Source organism: Silurus aristotelis (assembly GCF_946808225.1).
Source record: "Silurus aristotelis genome assembly, chromosome: 2".
In the NCBI taxonomy this organism is placed as follows: Eukaryota; Metazoa; Chordata; class Actinopteri; order Siluriformes; family Siluridae; genus Silurus; species Silurus aristotelis.
In genome coordinates, this window is record NC_139575.1 from 15,924,086 (window position 1) to 15,943,451 (window position 19,366).

A 19,366-nucleotide genomic window follows, 5' to 3' on the forward strand; every position below is an offset into this window, starting at 1 on the left:
AGTAGCAGTTTGCAAAACATGCGGTTGAAAATTAGGGATCTCAGAGCAAACATATGCCTGCACTTGTTGTTATTGTGATCGAGAACAGCTGGCGAGAGGTTGGGAATTGGCGAATCACAAAATTGTAAAGTGCTGACTATCATATTTTTTCTGTAGATTCTTCCTCGTGATCAGTCGTGCATGTCCACCTTGTTGACATTTGAGTACCTCATACAGCTGTGCAAAAACAAAGATCAACCACAGCCTCTCAGCAAAGACGCAGCAGGTCAGAAAAGGCTAAATTCTTACAATTTTGTGCATTTTTTTGGTACATGTTCTTTATTACTTAGGGGTGTGTGTGTATGTGTGCATGTGCGTGTCTGCATTTGTGACTGCAGGTGAAACCCCAGGTGCTGCTCCAGCTGACAGCATACATATGGTGCCTTTTCAGTTTGACCTGATGAAGTTGCTGCCTAGGTGTCAGCAAATAGAAGTTTTCTTCTATACTTTTAGCAGAGGTACTCCTGCTGTGTTAATTTTTACACACACTCTGTTAACACTTGCATATCATCATCTCCACAGTGATGGTTGTGAGAGAATTACACTAAGATTTTCACTTGGTCTCTGACAAATACCTTCTTACCGGTCCACTGATCTTTTGTGGATTTGGAGTCATAGTTGTGCTGAATTATTTCTTAACTTTATACTTTAAACTTTCAAATAAAGGATTTAATAAGAATGCTCAAAATAAACATGTTTTAAAAACACACCACTCCTCTCTATACTGTCCTCTACAGCGGAGAACGAAGACACAATCCAGAACGCCCCCTCTCTTCCTAACGATCTGCTTCTCAGCCTGTTCCACAGCTCCTTACAGACTGAGCTAAGTGATCGTGAGATAACATTGGCTGATGGCGATCACATGACCTTTATGAATCATATTCTGGAAAGGGAACGGGACGGCCATGTGGCTCCGTTCTCGCTTCCCGTAATTAAAGGTAATTAAACTGTAGCCGGCAAACAGGAATCCGACTTTGTAAACTTACAACACTCAGCACACAGAAACACACCTTATGTCATGTGTATGAATAATAATGCAATGGAATGCATTGTAAAAAAAAAAAAATAATACATATAACAATAATATGTTAAGAAAAATTTACAAGTGACTAAAAACATTCATTAATGTTTCTGGATTTGCATGATACACAGAAGTGATGGGCAAAAATAAAAAGGTAAATACTGTATATGCTCGCTTTTGATCAGTGAGATATAGGTGTTAGCCACAAATCGAAATACAAGATGTTTTTCAGGCCGAGACAATAAACATTTATAAACATTGTCTATAAATATTATTTTGGACCAGCGTTTTTTCCTATCTGGCCAGATTTGAGTAGTTTTGTTTGACAGGAGTGTTCCCAAATCTATTTTGGATGAGATTTTCAGTTTTCAGTGTCATGATGCAATACACCAAACTCAATAACTTGCAAAACTCAACAGTGCATATGGTACAACAATGTGGAACACCACCGCACACAGCACAGTGTAGTACTATAAAGTAAACACTGCTTGTTAAGCAGAGAAGTTGTATTGTTCAGAAGTGATTGTGTTGTTGTGTCTATCTTTCAACTTATAAGTGATATATGCATTGGCCATGCAGCAAAAACCTTTTCTGGTGGTTGAAATGTAATGACCTGAACCAGCAATAGTTATATGAAATAACAAAGATAAAGCCTGTGTGTGTCTTTGTGTGTGTTTGTGTTCATAGAAGAGTGTCTGAAACAAACTGAGAGGCAGGACATGGTGTTGTCCTTCCACACAGTAGGGAGCAGTAAAGAGGTGACGGGATCTACCAGCACACTGCAGGTATGACACACACTCTCAACCCAAGCAGTGTTTTGTTCAATACTTCCTTCAGCATGCCGACACGATGTTTGACCCTTTGTTGTGAACTGTTCTTTGAGGTGGTTCATTCTGACAGCATGCTGTTCATGTGAGTGGTTTTTGCCACCGGTTACCCGTGCTCCTTACATGAAGTTAATTCTGTGTCACGCAGCTGTAGTGTATTATAGGGATAGTTGACAGCCGGAACCGTGCGTGTGGCTCTAGTAATGGCACCCGAGCTACTGGAGGTATGTCTAATAAAGTTGTGTGAGGTTCTTTTATGTGTATGTGAGCAGAGTTTCAGTAACACAGATCTGGTGGATGAGGAGCCAGTGCTGATGGAAAGAGAGAATTTGTGTCCTCAGTGGAAATGCTATGCTAAATATATCAACGCTCAGCAAGTCCTGCTCATCTTTCTCCCGGCCACCTACACCGGTAAAGCAACCAAAACAAACACACACACACACACACACGCAAACATTCAATGCACATCACACATACACCACAACAGACTGAACTAACAAACCAGCCTGGAGAAAACACTCTAAGTCCATTTCAAATCAATTATCAACAATCATTAACACTCTACCATTATAAATAGGTACTTGGTTCACTGTAAATCAGAGGTGGCAAAAGTACACACATCGTTCACTCAAGTATCAAATCAATCAAATCAAATCAAATTTTATTTGTCACATACATACAGAGTACGACATGGACGTGAAATGCTTTGTACGACTGTCCGGCATGAGGGAATAGGATGGGGAGAAAAATAAACCTAGAAAAAAGTAAATAGATGTACATATACTATGTTTTAAAAGACTCTGGTAAAAGTTGAAGTACTGACTACATACTACTTAACGTAAAGTAAGACGTTTGGGCTCTGAAATGTAAAAAGTAGCCATTACTACTACCTGTTTTAGTGTCATGCTGGTAACTGGACCTCACATCATATTTTTATTTTAATACAAGAGAATTATACATTTTGTTGCCAAATGAATGTATCCAGGCTGAACAATCACCATATAGAACACAAGCAGAGAAAAGATGATGACGATCAGGAATGTCTCTGTTCTTATTCGTGTTTAAATCACTGACTCCCTCTGTCTCATCCACGTTAACCCCATACTTCTTTTTGCCTTCTGCCTTGCTCATTGTTAGCATCATAAACTAACCTACGTCTGTGGTGCGTGAAAAACAGGAAATGATACACCAGTGGTAGATAAAAAAAAAAAAGCTGCACAATGACAAGAAATAGGTTGTTGGGCTGAAAACAGCATGCATTGAGAAGAAAAAATCTTAATCGTGTCACCAAATAGATTAAAACTAAATGATGAGTCTGGTTTGGGAATTAAGAAGTAGAAAGTACAGATATTTGTTTAAAACATTTATTAAGTGAAAGTAAAAGTTGTCCAAAAAAATAAATATTGAAGTAAATACCAGAAAAATTGACTTAAGCACAGTAACAAAGTATTTGCACTTCATTACTTTTCACCTCTGCAGTAAATTGTAGTAGATGTGTGAATCTTTTTTGTTCCTTCAGATGTGCAGATACTGATGTCCTTGGGTCTGGCACTTGAACCCCAAGTCAATGGTGCTTGTGATGAGGATGAGGACGAGACACTCAGTCTGGAAAACAACCAGTCTCAGGGTGGATCCCTCAGCAGTTCAATCAATGTAACTCTAGTGGAGATGGAGTCTGTAGTGGAAGCAGGTGATGGACAGTTTCTTTTGCCAGCTGAAGCCCTAACAGGAGAGCGAGAGGATAAGGAGAACCACCGCTCCGAGCAAATTCTCACAGGTTGGCAGTCTTCAATGTCAGGCTTTCAAGGGGCATGTGTTTGTCTGTGCACAAGCCTGTCCAGTTCCATCTTTAGAAGCAACTTTAGTTTATTCACACGGAAACACAAATGTAGTTTCCCTAAAAAGCCTAACCCCTACAGATGTAGAATATTTTGACGTCTACCCCACTGTCTTTTTTTTTTTGTTTGCCTCTGAGTGTGCTCTCATACTGACACTGGTACTGGTGCGTTTTCATTTTCATCCATAGATGAGAAAGACAGTGTGCAGTTTTCAGAGCCACATGACTACCATCACCAGCTGTCCCAGCAGAGTGGTGGAGATGCTGCTCGTCCTTGCTGTCCTGTCTATATTTACAACTGCTGCATGGACTTACTCAAAGACCAACTGCTCCAACACCACTCCAATCGTCAGCCCAAAGACATCTTTCTCAGGTGCATACCCACAAGATTTTTGTGTGATAATAAATATATATATATATATAACTACATATAACTTATATGTATATATATTATATTTTAAAACATTTGTCCACAAAGATATTTTTGAGAATATATCTTGACTGAGCATGTGCCAATTTAGATGCTGTTTACCAGCACAGCATTTCATTTGGGAGCAGACTGTTTTATTGACCAGGCAGCCATTTAACTTCGAATCAAAGTGGTTCTCTAATTAACTGCATCAGTTTGCCCTGCTTGTTCTAACTAAAAAGACAATTAATGCATGTTTGAGAAGCTAGCAAGAAGCTAGTTTCAGTTTAGAATAAATTATAGATACATGATAATGTTAGAAGTAATGCTTGATGTATAATGAGGCACAGTCCTGAATGAGAAGTTCAGAAATAATCAATACTCCTGATATACAAATCATATATTATTCTCATTTTCTTGGTACTATGCACAGGAATTGACTACGTCTTACTCTTTCATAAACCAATAACATTGAACTTGTTATGAAATACAGCCAGCAGGGAAAACCCGCTTGATTTAATATAGAAGAGGGATAATATTATTTGTACATTTCTGTACATTCAGGCACTGGTAAATGTGTGGTAATATTCAATTCACTTAATTTTGATTTGTATTTCAATTTTAACAATTGAGATGATCCCAAAGCAGCTTTACAGAATAAAATAGATTACGATTATACATTTTAGTGTAATAAATTAGTCCCTATAAGTTTATCCCTAATGTGCAACCTGTGCCTGTGGCGACAGTGGCAAGGAAAAACCTCTCGGTACAAGGAAGAAAACTCTTACTAAAAGAGAAACCATCTTTATTTAGGTTCACTGAATGTTCATTCATTATAGTTCCATCATTGTTGAGGTTATCAAATGTCAAATATCAATGATTGACACTTGAATTAAAAACAGTTTGTCAAATACATCTCTAAGCCACTGTAGGTGACTTTATATTAATCACAGTCCAAATACATATTCATAGTTCTTGAATGTAACCTTGCACAGTGACCTTATTAATCTAATACAGTATTACAGATAATATAATAATAATAATAATAATAATAATACAGCTAATTTAGTATTCTGACACTGGTTAAAAGTTAAAATTAGAAGGCTATAATGTACTATGGATCTTATACTATGGATATAACCCTTTAAACAGGCTCTGTAAGTATAACACCTGACAATAAGCTCCAGTGACGTTCAAGTTTTGTTCTCTTTTCTTTAGTTAAAAAAAATCCCTCAAATGTAGTCAATAAGAAAAGCTTTGCCAGTGTCTTCAGATTACAATTATTGTGAAGATTTGCAGTTTGCCCAGTGTTAAAGCAGTGCTTTTAAACTTCTATACCTTGATAATGACAACCACATAGCTCCAATGGAAAGAAAAAGCTGCAAACCTTGAATGACAGCTATTTCCTGAGTGCTGAATGGTGTTTGAAGTGAGAGGAAAATATGGAACTTTTCTTTATAGTATAGATTAATAGCATTTAATCTCTGTTTTTTCCTTTCAATGAGAATAGATCTCAAGACGCACTGTCCGGGGAGCTCAATCAGCAGCTGAAGTCCAGGTAGCATTGCTTACATGCTTCCAGCTGCCGCTACAGAGCAAAAACTTACCCGCAATGTGAAGGGTTGAGGAATGTAAAGGCTTTTCATCTCTCTCTCTCTCTCTTTTTTTTTTTTCTTTCTCGTCATACATTGGCTACCGCAGCCTACGGAGAATAGGTTATAATCTTAAAAGCCACACTGTCTAAAATAGTAACCCAAAATTTGCATATACAGTTATGTCTAAACAAAAAATTAATAAATTAACATTTAGTAAATCTGAATTTAATTTAATATCAAAAATATTCAGCACTATAAAAAAAAAACACTAAAAACTAAAATTTCTGTTATGTTAAAAGCAAAAGTGAGCTCATATAGAGGCATAGAGGAACTTGGTGTCAGATGTTTGTTAAACTCTTTTATGAGATTATGTGTTACATGCATTTGCATATTAGATGAGATTAGAATAATAATTACAAAATAGAATTAAAAACAAATTCCTTTTGTAACATGCTTTTTAAATTTATATGAGAGATTCGGTTTCAAAAAGCTGAAAAATGTATTACGCTTATTTTTAAATGATGGATTGAAATGTCATTCAAATTGAATAAAATTCACCTCATGAGATAATGTGGTTATTGTTTAATTAATTGCTCTGTGCATTTTGCTGAACATGGAGCTCCGTTAGGCATGGCACCGTTTGCATTTACCTTGGGGCAAGACTCCGTTTAACAGCTCGGTTCTTCTCCAACAAGATATTCCTTAATAAAAAAAAGCCCTTTATACTTAGCAGCGGACCCGACTGTCTGTCAGGTTACAACTCTAGCGCCTCCTGCTGCAGACCTCCTGTTCTTTTGAAATCAATCTCTTCTGTTTGTCGGCTTGCTTGCTTGCATTTCTGTGCGTAGCAGGTAATTCGGTACATGCTGATGGAAACTACTACATTTCGCCTGTCCTGCTGAGGACATGAGGGATTAAATGAATTAAACTAATGAGTGATAATGTTGTGATTAACTTCTGGTTTCTGCTTTGGTGGAGTTTGTATTTATTTGCATGTCTTTTACATATAACTGCACTGTTTGGATGAAATACGTTTTAAATGGGGAACTGAGATAACACCAATTTCTTCATCCGTTTGAATTCCTTTTATATCTGTGATGTATGAAAACACACATTATCCAATAATTTTAGAATGTCAAATTCAGAAAGAAACAGTAAAAGGAGCCTGTTGGATCACTTGTTCTTGGAATACCTCTCATGAATGATGAAGTACAAAATGGTGTTGCTTTGTTTTTGTTTTTCTTCAGATTTGTAGCACATGTTTTGGATGTAGTCTGCTGTGTTCCCTGTACTCCTTTTGATTAGGTTGTCTGCAGCTGTAATATCAACAGTGAACAAAATAGGGCTTAGTTAATTTGAAACTGAAACATCCTGGTGAACAATAATATTTGCTGATTGAAAATGTTTAGCAGACCGTTCTCTAGGGCTTTATTGACAGATTGTTATATATAGTGGACAGTCTGTTTCTTTTGTTTGTTTTTAGCCAGAAAGTTACATTGGATGTTTACCACATTAGATTTAAATATGGACTAATGGGTAAGTATTATGGATTTTCCAGAAGCATGGCAAGACTGCCTTTATTTAAGAAAAGAAAATCCTGTTTGGAGACTTGGGAAATGTCTCTGGGGTGATAACACCAAGGTGATTATCATGATGATATTTAGAATTTTGACACAGGCCATTACGTTCAGTTGAAACCCAGTGCTATTCATCACACTGAGCACCGTGAAGCACGGTGGCGGTATCCATATATTGTGGAGATGCTTTTATTCATTAAGGACTGGGAAACTGTTTACGGCAAGCTGGATGGAGCCAAATATCCAAGAAGAATCCTGGAAGAAAACAGTCAATCTAGACAGTACCCCACAAATCACACTGTAGATTGTGGATTAACATCAAGAGCCTGGATGTATGAGATTGGCTAAGACAAATCCCAGACCTCAATCCGATGAGGAATTTGTTGCACGAAATGGGAACTGTTGACCAACAATCTTTATCTAACCTTATAGAGCTTAAGCACAGTTATGCAACCGGCTAATGTTTGCTTTTTTTTGTTTAATTACACTTACACAATTATGTAAATTAAATGCTAAAAACCAATTAAATCCATTTGAATTTCAAGTTGTAAGACGGCAAAAAGTGGAAATGTACAGTGGGCGTTAAATATTTATGCATGTCCATGGAATCATATTATGTAAATTGCATATGGGCTGTGCCCCAGAACAAATCTAAATATAATTAAATGGTAATAAATTGTTATCCAGTGCACATTCCCCCATTGTTTGCAGTCAGCCTGAGGGCACTAAATTAAAACCGCTTAATTTGCACTTTAATGTGTACCGTATTATGTACAAATGTAACTGCATTTTTATGTAGGTTTCTGGTCTTTTTCTTGCAGCATGACTGTTACTGGCTGCTAAGCATTGCGGCAGCATGCATGTGGGAGTTGTCCGTATGTGTGTGTATGTGTGTATGTCGTGTCATTAATGATAGTGTGTTTGTGTGTTTGGTTCAGGTCTCTTTCTCAGGAGCGCTGCAGCGCCTCGTCTTGGTCAGAGCTCATCACTCATCCCCACAAACAGAAAGAGCTGGCCAACTACTGTAGTCTGTTGCAAGAACATTACTACCAGAGCTATGTCCGGGGTATACACAAATGCATCTATACACTTCTTTACACTATACATTTATATGTATTATATTTATCGGTATAAATGATTTTTTTTTTTACATTCTGTTGTGGTAAAATGTAGTATACTGAACAACATGGTGTTCAGCATCATGTTACAGCAAGCAGACAAACGAAGTGTGGTTTGTTGTCTTTTGTATCCATATAGGTACATCTGTCTGGTCCTGTATTGTGTATCGTGTGTAATTCTTTGTGTCTGTTCACAAATGTGTGTAATCTCTTTTTTTAGTATCTGTGTGTGTTTATATGTGTGTATATCTATGTATATAGGGATGAAAATAATTCCATAATCGAAATAAATGGGATTTTTCGGAAGTGTTTTCAGAACCTTTAATCCAAGCTAAAAACACAAATTTGTTGTAAAATTGTGTATATACGTGCATTGGGTTTTAATTTAAATTCTGCAATGCAGTGCAAATACCTTACAACTGTCTGTGTGTGTGTTCTATTTCACAGGTGTGTTCCGCAGTCTGCAGCTGACATACAGCATCTCCTCTCAGGATGTCCTGACAGCGATAGACTACTGTGAAGAATCTCTGCAGGAGATCGATATCACATCCTTCTTGCAGACGCTGTGTGGTCACGTCCGCACTTTCCGCGAGCAACACGAACCCCACAGAGCCGAGGGCATGAGGAAAGGTCTGAAAACTGGGGCTACGTTCATCATTGGAGATGTTGAGAGAACATACAGACCAACAATAGTTTCCTCATCCAGGTAAAAGCTTCATACATAAAGTGTCTACATCACAGCATCACATGCAGGTATGAGGCACTTTAGAGACAGCTGTGGATGTAGGAAAATGAATCTGCCTTAATGACCGAGCATTTTTTTGTATAACAAAATTACAGCAAGTGGCGATCTTGAATATACTGTAGTCAGATTTTCTATTATAAGATTACAATAAAACAATATAGAATGAGGATATATAGGTTATTTATAGGATATATATATATATATTTTAAATCATATTCGAAGCAATTTTATAAGAATTTTAAGCTTTAAATTGTTTCTGATCTACTGGCAAATAATTTGCCCCATTTTAAGAAGTTATTTGTAGAAAAAGCAAAACTGTCTGCCAATAAAGTAAGATATCTACAAGCTTGAAATGTTTATGTTCAGGTTAGAATTAGCATTTTCTGAAAATGTAAGAGTTGCTTAACGCTCCAAAAGGCATCAACGAACACACTTATTTGCTAGGGCAAAGTGAATTAAGCGGAACTACTTCATGTGTAGAGTGGTTTGACGTCACATGTCTATGTTCTTCATTATTGTCTATAGAGGCAGGGCCTGTGAAGTTACGTCACATCACTACATTACATATACTACTCAAGTCATATGTCCATATTGCCAGAGTTTTGCAATTTCACATAGTATACAGAATATTTTGTTAAGTGTAATCTTAAAAAAAATACTTTTATTTATTTGCTGAGATTTTATTTTATTTTTTTGCAGTGTTTAGTGATTAGATAGAGAATAGTAATGGTTATAAATACTTGCACATGATAGCAATAACCAATAACTGGGTAAATGAACATTGACTGTATCAATCAAGTCATGCATTTGCTTGTTTGTTGGTTCATTGGTTAGTTAGTTTGTTAGTTAATTTATGTGATAATCACTTTAGACACTTCATTGTCATGGTCAATCCAGACCCTCTCCAAAGACCACTGATTGAGAGTCGGGAAAGTACCCTGTGTGGGACACCAGTGCATCATAGACTCCCACATGACTTCACACATGAATTCACACCTAGAAGAAATAAAGAATACATGATCCACCTATAGCTATGTTTTTGAGGTGGTAGGAAATAGGAGAACCAGCAAAACCCAGTTATTAGGAGGAAAATGTGAAAAGCCACAGTGACCTGATCGAAGGATTAAATTTGAAATCTTAAACTCAAAAAGCAAAATAAAGAGCTGTGTGGGCAATAACAAGACCCAAATGTGTTTTTTCCACAATGTGTTGAATGTATAACCATGTTTGTTGAATTTCTCTGTTTAGTGTTGAGCTGGAGGATATAAGTGAAGTCGAGTCTAAAGAAGAAGTGTCCACCCTCAAATCTCCTGATGCCCTGGATGAACCCCGCTCTGTCAGAATCCCAGAATTCCCCCTGTCTCTGCTGCATTCACAGCAGAAGTGTGAGGTGTACCCTGACCTGCACAAAATCATACAGGTTGTACATCAAATTAAAATAATAATCAATCAATTGGCTTATCTCTTCTGTGTAAAGATTGATATCTATCTTTCTTTTTTTCCACAGGACAAATTCATGGAGATAGGTGCTCAGTATTTTAAATCGGTTCCCTCCAATCCACATTATTTCTTTTACTGCCCCCAGTCCTCAAAGAAAGACGTGAGCTTACAAGGATGTTTCTTTTTTTTTGGAATTGTATCTTAAAAAAGACTTCTTCTACCAGTTCATGAGCTGTTTCATTCTGTTTTTTTATTATCACTCCAGGAGGATTCGGATGAAGAGAGAGATAGAAGGCCCAGTGAGGACTGTGATGTTTCTGAGGCTGAGCTAGCTACAGAGGATGGTGCGGAATCCACTAATACCACCCATTTATCTAATAGTTTTATATTTATATTTATGACATTTGATTGACTTGTAGATTCGAACAATAAATACTGCCAGACACAATTTCACCTGTTTACAGACTAATATTACTGTATGTCTAAAAATCAGGGTGGTAATATAGTATGAAAACTAAACAACATAAAAATAAGCGATTATCTGTAAATTGTAGCCTAAATAAATTAAAAAACAGAACAGTCCACACCCACAAGTGGCGAATTGTTTTTCGGTTGTATAAAATACGGTTAGTATATGGAATCAAATATTTATCAAAAAAAGAAAAATGTTCAACCTTTATGTTTTTAAATCATTCAATGTGCCATTTGAGGGCCATGTGTTTGCAAGGATTTTATACTTCCTATTTCATGTTTGTTTTTAATTGTCTTAAAGAGAATATTCTCACTATTTGTTTCGATAGTACTTTTTTTTATTAACAGTATTAAACCTAATCCTCAGAGAATGTGTCTGGCTGCTGCATGGTGTCAGAAAGTGACACAGATCTAGAGGTGGAGTATCAGGACCAAGGTAATGGGAAAGCCGAGGATGAAGACATGGAGGATGGAGCGGAAGATGACTCAGGGAGCGATTCAGGCACAGTAAACCAGGATGATGACTCTTTCAGCATTCTAGATGGAGACTCAGTGCTGGAAGCACCTGAGCCTGAGATGCCTCCTTTATTTATCCACCTTGTCTGCTCACTTAGCACAAAAAGCTGCCATGGCTCTATGCCAATTAGGACACTGCCCACCTGCCTGGGTAAGTAAACCGCTGTCTGACTTGAATTAACACTTAATGAAAAGATCACTTATGACCTATATGGGAATCTTTTTTGAACCTGAGGTGTCAGGATATTACAGTGTGACCCTCACTTTTTGCAATATTACAATTAACTAACTGTATGTATATATATATATATATATATATATGTATGTGTGTGTGTGTGTGTGTGTGTGTGTATGTGTGTGTGTGTGTATATATATATATATATATATTATATATATATATATATATATATATATATAGTTATAGTTATATATACACACACACACACACACACACACACACACACACACACACACACACACACACACACACACACACAGTGGAACCCGGTTATGTCGATATCCTAGGGGGTTGCCAAAAAGCATCGAGATAACCGATGATCTAGATAAACGAAAATCAAAATGGCAATATATTAACGTGCTTGAAATTTCTTTATGTACATGATGTGCATTAATAAATGAGAATGTGCATGCATGTTTTTAAAGGGTTATTTTTTTTTACACAACAGCGTTGCCGCGATCTGTTTGATGAAGACATGCTATAAAAATACATACAGTACATGTTTATCTGTCAGGAATCCACCTGCCACGCCCCCTTTAGCCCCCTTCAGCGTGGCAGGTGTTTTCTCGGCCGCTTTCTCTGAAGCTCCCGGCTTTAATCGCGCACATATGGTGCTCGTTTATCATCATCACCAGCTCCTATTTAAACTTCCACACTCTCACTGTCCGTTATTGTTGGTATATGTTGGTTCATGGCGGTCGTTGTTATCGCTCATGCGTTTCCTGGTACGTGTCTTCCCACCGGCACTCTCTCACCGGCTGCTCTTTTCTTCCCAAAGCGCATCGCGGATTTCAAAGACGTCGACTTAATAGGGCTGTCGAGTTAACCGAGGTCGAGATAAGTGGGTTCCACTGTGTGTGTGTGTGTGTGTGTGTGTGTGTGTGTGTGTGTGTGTGTATGTATGTATGTATGTATGTATGTATGTATGTGTATATATATATATATATATATATATATATATATATATATATATTTATATATATACACACAGTGGAATATATAAATAACCTAAATATAATTTTTCACAATGATTTTCAAATCTGGAAGAATCTAAAGAAAGGTTAAACGTTCCTCTTTTAGCAAAACATTCTTGTAAGTTTGCTTCTTTAGTGTCACCTAGATGCTATGATGTTGAGAAGGCAAGCAAGTAATGCAAATTACCCAAGTATTTTTAGTGATGTATTTATTGTGTTGCTGCAGGTGAACTGATCACTTGTTTGGATAATGCAGCGTCTTTACACTTGATTGATCTGAATGAGCTCTCTGTCACTCTGGATATCTTTGTGTTGACGTTACCATTAGAAATAGAGATGGCCACTGGCATCAATCATATAAGGTAGGAAATGCAATTGTATTTGCTGATATGATTTTTGTTTTGGTAATGGGAGTCTTGGGACATGTATATTAAGTCAAATGACCTCTGCTTGTTTCACAGGTACACTTCTGAAAGCAGTGTGTCTATGAACCGCTCTCCTGGCCAGCCCTCTTCCTACCGCTCTGATGAGGAGCTCATGGAGAATCTGGAAAGCCTGCGTGGGGTTGAAATGAATGGGTCAGTGTTCACTTTGTTTAAATTACAATTATGAGACCTGGTATTTGCAGTTAATTGGATACCCAAGACACTTTGGTATATACACTGTAAGAAATAATCAGGACAACAATAATCGTAATAAAGAAGAAGTTTATAACAGTGTAGCAGTGACAAAATACATAAAGCACTTTGAGTTCATCGGAGCCAGAAAGAACGCAGAAAAAACTCTGCCCAGATATTTTATATTGTTCTTCCCTTTGAAGTGTAGATAGGATTTAGCTTTTGAATGTAACGTGTAGGAAATGAGTAAAGGAACACATGGCTGGGTGATACCACTATTGAGCCGGAGGTCACTGGTGTTTATACCTTTGCTGGTGCTGGTCCCCCAGCGGGTCAGGTTAGGGTATTGTTTAAACCATAATCATGGTCTCAGACACCTTTTGGTTAGAGATATTCCTTGATGGATTGCTGCCTCTCCCAGACTGAAATTTTACATTAAACTACATAACTACTTAAGCAGATGAGCTTAATTTGATATAAAGTGGGGTGGAATCTGGGTTTACGCAGTCTGTAATTCTTACAGACACTTTACTATATTGTCTTTTACAATATAGCCATTTTACTGTACTGAACACTTTTTGTCGGTATTTTGGACTAGTTTAAAGTAACATTTGATGCTATTTTTTTCATACAATTCAAGTTTTTTTAAATTTCAGATGGGGTTTTTAAAAAAAAATTTAAGATGCTTTTGTGAGCCTAAAGACACTAGTGCTGCTAGTGTAAATCTGTTTTTAATATTTATTTTCCATACTTTTTTTGTGCTTGTTGTTTTGTTTTTATCACATGTTTATCTTTAAAAACTTTATCTCACCAACACATTGTCAAATAATGTTATATTGACTTTTATCTCCCTTCTCAGTATCACAGGCGATCCTCTGTCCAAACTCCCAGTGCCTCACAAACAGGCCGTCCTTGCTACCATGGACGAAGTGAGTTACTGTGCACCACTGGCTGTGCTAACTCAGCTTTCTGTTCTTTACAGCCAATCTGACATCAAGAAAAAAATTAAGTTTGGACCCTAACCTTAAATTTCAAGAATATACAATAGCATCAGTTTTAAAGGAATTTAATTTAGCCCAGTTGTTATTATACACATATTGAAGGTTGACCGATTCATCAATTTTGCCTCTGCACAAATACATACAGATAGTTTTTCCGGGTTGCGTTATACAGTACGGGAGAGGCCTCTAGAGGTGAATCACTGATGCCATGTGTTGTTTATTTGAGTTTTTTTTTATTATTATTTATTTGGTGTGTTACTTTTATTTCATTTTAAATGCATGTATTTTATTTACCTCAATATTTATTAATGTAATTAATATGTTCGTATTTATTTTATTTACCACATTTTCATAATTTAGTACTGTTTTTAAAATGTTTTGTTATAAAATTCAGTACTGTTTTTTAATTTGTTTTAATTGATTAATCGGTTAGCAGCAAGTACGTTCCAACCTAGCTATTGGCATCAGTAATATCGGTCGACCTCTAAACCATGTGCAGGTTAACATGCAGTATATGTAGACAAAGCAGTTATACAGTTGGAAAAGAATAACCATTTTAATTTTAAAACGTACATTTGAACAATTTCTAAGTGTAGTCGATAGCAAGGGGGACTGTAGTCTGAAATCTTTTGCTTTTCTAGTTTGCTGCTTTTGTTTTGTGCCATGAGCATACAGTGGAGCCAGAAACTGATGAGATACCAGAGTATGTAAAAAAAGAATTTTGTAAAACATTTAGCCAATTCCATTATCAAAAAATACACACAGAATGACTTTATTTTAGAGACTACTTTTTTCAAAATGCTGAGCTCGCACATTTACACAGTCTTGTTTTTTTAGTATTTCACTTGTATCATTTTCCCCCTCTTAACTGTTAGTCTCCTCCTTCTAATACTCTGTCCCTATTGCTTTATCCATTTTTTCTTTCTCTTCCGTGTCTTCATGCTTCTCTCTTTCTACGCTTAAGATCCGCTGGCTGCTGGAGGACGAGATTGTCTCAGCACTCCGTCACTCATCTGTCGTGGACTGCTCCACTCTTCAAAAGGTGGCTGATCATGTCTTTCGCTCCAGCGGAAGGCCTGGCTGTCATCACGAGCTTGTTCCCCTGCAGTTTGTCTTCGGCCCAGAGCAATCACTGGAGAAGTTTAAAGAGGTTTGAGCAGGTTTTTTTTCCTGTTTAAATGAATCATATAGGAGTGGTGTTGTTAAAAGTATAAGACTCCCTGCCTGTGTGCTTTTAAAATATTGAATCTTGTTCTGAATGGAAGCACAGGTGATGTATTTTATATTTTTTATCTACAGGAGTTCCGGCGATTTTCTTTTCCTGGTTACCTTCTTAACGCAGAGAATCAGAATTTCTACTACATCTCTCGGAGTCGCCAGCACTCACACAGACTACAGACGGCTCAGGAGTTAAATCAGAAATCCTTTTCTCAGGATGAAATATTTACCTCTCCACCAGCCAGTCACCTTCCAGAGGCTGATAGCAGCTTGAAAACAACAGCCCTGTTTCCAAAGGGGTTAGACATTGAGGTGGAGCCTCAAAAAACTGACATGAAATCAGAGGTATTACAGTATATATGATGTTAGATTAATTTTGGTGACTTCTGATATAAAATGTTTATATATATATATATATATATATATATATATATATATATATATATATATATATATATATATATATATATAAGAAATGATTCTATTTGTACTACTTTGGTGTTAATGTCTTCATTTTTATTTTGAATTAATTAATTACAAATTATATATATATATAAACATAATAGGTTCTTATAGTTGCAAAAAGACCCTGCTCATTAAAATTTGTTTTGTAATGACAATACTTTGATCTAGCAGGTTGAAGAAGGTGAGGAATCTCAGATACAACACGAAACAGAGGAGCAGAAGGAGCACGAAGAGATTACTGAGGAGGAGGATGAGAAGGAGGAAGTAAAGTTGGGAGCTGGTACAGATGACTGTCATTCACAGAGCACTGGTCAGCAGATGGGCAGTAACGCTGACCACAACCTCTCTCCAAAAACTCATTCAGGGATCAGTCTGGAGTCAGTGCAGTCCATTACACACAGTGAGTGTTTCCAAAAACATCTGAGTGATGCTTCTAAAAGTGCAAGATAGTGCACCTCAGGCAGGTATCAGGCAGGTTTGTTCATGAAACTTGTTTCTCACTGCTTGTGACTTTGTGTTGTCAGATTTATCTGATCAGCTTGTTTAGCAGTGTTTAAGCAGTATTTATGATTTGTTTAAAAATAGACATTATGCTGGATGTTTATAAAGAAATTACACTTTGATCATAAATGAAAAAGAATATAGTGTGGTAAAAATGACGGGTATAATGCATGAAAGATATAAAGGGTAGTTGCCCACCGTTTTTGTTCTCAGGCAGTGGAAAGATCAGGCCGAGCCGAGTTCAGAGTGTCGTCTCCAGCCAGGGGAGTCTGGACTCAGACATGCAAGGTACTAATGAGTCATAATTGCGGTTAGGTTTGATACTGATTGATAGTTGCTATTCCATTCGATTCTGTTTTATTTAAGCTGGTGAACAAAATTTCAAATATAGTTAATGTTATATTCTGTCTTTATATTGTATGTGTGTTAGGTTACGATGGGGGCAGCAGTGACTCAGAATGTGATGGGCCCACCATGGACGAGCAAGAGATCCAGAGTCCTCTCATGCCAGATTTCTGGCTCATTATCCAAATTCAAAAGGACAGACTGGAGGTTTTCTCGCACTCTAGGTTTGTCAAGCTGGCATTATTAACTAAAACTGCCCATCACCCACTATGCACTTTCAGAAACACAATAACATCCTGTACTTTCCCTTGTCCCAATAGTAGTACTATTCACATATTTTTGACCTTTATTGTGTATTTATTTTTATAAGGAAGGTGCATGTGGTTCCATAAAGTAGTCCTTAAAGTCCAGATGTAAAAAAATATATGATATATAATATTAATATATAGAGAAAATGCAAAACATTCTCTCCTTGATGTTGCTAGCCAGCAACTGGGAAAAGTACATTTGTAGATTTTATTATACTTTAGGTATATATTTAATATTTATTATTTATATATAATATTAATTATTTATATTTAATATTTTATATTTATATATAATATGAAATTTGATTATCATCAGATTATGATTATCATCAGATTATTAATTCACGTGGGTTTCTGTGTAAATTCCCTCTGTGGTTTCTTCTACTGTTTTTTATATAGTGCTCTGTTTTTGTGTCTTACAAGGAGTTTTAATTCTGGAAAAGAGAGGCAGTCTGAAGAGGAAGAGGAGGAAGTCCCAGAGTACCTGCGTCTTCATCAGCTTATAGTGGAAGAAATTGGAAAAATCTGCCGCAAAGTCAATCAGGTAAATATTTTTTTTTCCCACTTTTTTGCAGCATCCATTTAGGAGCTATGAATCATAGTAGGCAGTACGCCATTTGTTATAAGGCATTGTGTATTTTCCTTTATAATTTAGATTTAAAGGCTTTGTTTTGTTTTGTTTTTTTGCTTTGTGATTGTGTATGTTGGTAGAAGTTTGCAGGTTTTAGTACTTTTAACTTTGAATATGTATTGGTGATGTTGGTGATGGATTTAAGAAAATAGTACTTTTTTCTTTTCTTGTTTTTATTTCTCTTTATATTCTTTTTGTTTGTTTTGGCAGCTTTTTTAATGTTTTAATGTTAGTATTTTTTGTCGTCTGTCAAATTTTTTCTGTTGGTTATTGGTTGAGACGGAGCTCAAGAACCAATCTTGAGAGATTTTCCCTGTCTTTGGGTGGTGTTACAGTATCAGCTACGCCAGTGGTCCCCAATCCCTGGGTCAATTGGTACCGGGCCGCACAAAAAGAATACACAACTTACATTATTTCCGTTTTATTTATTATCTATTCTGAACAATGTTTTATTTTGGAAAAATCTCTCTGCCACATCTGTCTATGACTCACTCTTGATGCATGTCACATGTCGTACCTTCATCTGCTACCTTCTTAAAGGGGCTGCTCCGGCCCCTAACACATAATACATTACCGCTAAATTAAAACCCCCCAAGCGAGCAAAATAAACAAAAAAACAACACAGTGGATTCACATTTATTTATTATATTTAGAATATACTAGTTTTTATGCCGGTCATATCATTTTAATTTGTTGTATTTATCTGCCACACCTTAAAGGCCGGTCTGTGAAAATATTGTCTGACATTGACGTGGTCATTTTAAAGTACTCTGTTAACCAGTCTGTTTGTTTGTTTGTTTTTCATTATTAGTGTTGCAAAATTTAAATGACCTTGGATTTTGACAACGAACAATGTAAACAAACTATGATTCTGAGTAATATAATTTGTTTCAACAGCGCCTTCTGTTGCAAGACCTGCATGACAGTCATGTGTGCCATTTACTCCTAGTGGCTGAAAGTGAGGAGGACATCTGGAAAAATGAGCCTCTGTATAGGCAGAGAATGACCACCTCAGATGGTAAATACAATAATTGGTGCATAAATATATCAGCTGTCCTTGAGGCATGATTCTGAAGCAGAAGTGTGGATCTGCCTCCATATTTCCTCTTTGAATCGCAAGTATAAACCTTTTAGAAAAAATATACAAAATAAAAGTCCTGGAAAAGACTCGGTTACAAAAATTTAGTGCGGCAGTTAAAATGCTGTGGTTCTACTCTGGCAATAAAATAGTTTAATTATTTACAATCTGTTTAATTTCCCAGGAGCAAAATGGTAGAACTGCTAGTATTTAAATGTAGCCACTCTAATATGTTTGTTTATATAAGACTTACTGTTTCACAGTCCAAATGTCCAGTAGGTAGAGTTACAAATGCTATTTGCATATTTCATAGTATTTTGCAGAAGACCCCATTTTTTTGGTCCCTTGTTGTTGTTTTTTTTGCATGGCTGCTGTTGGGTCTGAATTAGCACTCT

The 19,366-nt window shown here is 36.6% G+C and overlaps 1 protein-coding gene across 34 annotated transcripts in view; it reads left to right on the forward strand.

The window, feature by feature from the left end:
* Window positions 1–19,366, forward strand: part of szt2 (SZT2 subunit of KICSTOR complex) — a 100,628-nt gene that overhangs the window by 19,333 nt on the left and 61,929 nt on the right. For 26 of the 34 annotated variants that reach the window (XM_083568020.1, XM_083568031.1, XM_083568027.1 and 23 more), the window contains exons 20-43: window positions 157–265; window positions 378–497; window positions 777–977; window positions 1,748–1,845; window positions 2,160–2,298; window positions 3,407–3,664; window positions 3,914–4,097; window positions 5,644–5,691; window positions 8,244–8,371; window positions 8,871–9,129; window positions 10,417–10,588; window positions 10,676–10,768; window positions 10,874–10,952; window positions 11,447–11,746; window positions 13,034–13,169; window positions 13,269–13,385; window positions 14,284–14,353; window positions 15,390–15,575; window positions 15,725–15,988; window positions 16,277–16,508; window positions 16,823–16,897; window positions 17,040–17,178; window positions 17,686–17,806; window positions 18,791–18,911. In XM_083568020.1, coding sequence (XP_083424146.1) covers window positions 157–265; window positions 378–497; window positions 777–977; window positions 1,748–1,845; window positions 2,160–2,298; window positions 3,407–3,664; window positions 3,914–4,097; window positions 5,644–5,691; window positions 8,244–8,371; window positions 8,871–9,129; window positions 10,417–10,588; window positions 10,676–10,768; window positions 10,874–10,952; window positions 11,447–11,746; window positions 13,034–13,169; window positions 13,269–13,385; window positions 14,284–14,353; window positions 15,390–15,575; window positions 15,725–15,988; window positions 16,277–16,508; window positions 16,823–16,897; window positions 17,040–17,178; window positions 17,686–17,806; window positions 18,791–18,911 — 3,649 coding nt within the window. The remainder of the gene's footprint in view (window positions 1–156; window positions 266–377; window positions 498–776; window positions 978–1,747; window positions 1,846–2,159; window positions 2,299–3,406; window positions 3,665–3,913; window positions 4,098–5,643; window positions 5,692–8,243; window positions 8,372–8,870; window positions 9,130–10,416; window positions 10,589–10,675; window positions 10,769–10,873; window positions 10,953–11,446; window positions 11,747–13,033; window positions 13,170–13,268; window positions 13,386–14,283; window positions 14,354–15,389; window positions 15,576–15,724; window positions 15,989–16,276; window positions 16,509–16,822; window positions 16,898–17,039; window positions 17,179–17,685; window positions 17,807–18,790; window positions 18,912–19,366) is intronic. The other 8 variants (XM_083568049.1, XM_083568052.1, XM_083568037.1 and 5 more) reach the window with 3 other exon arrangements.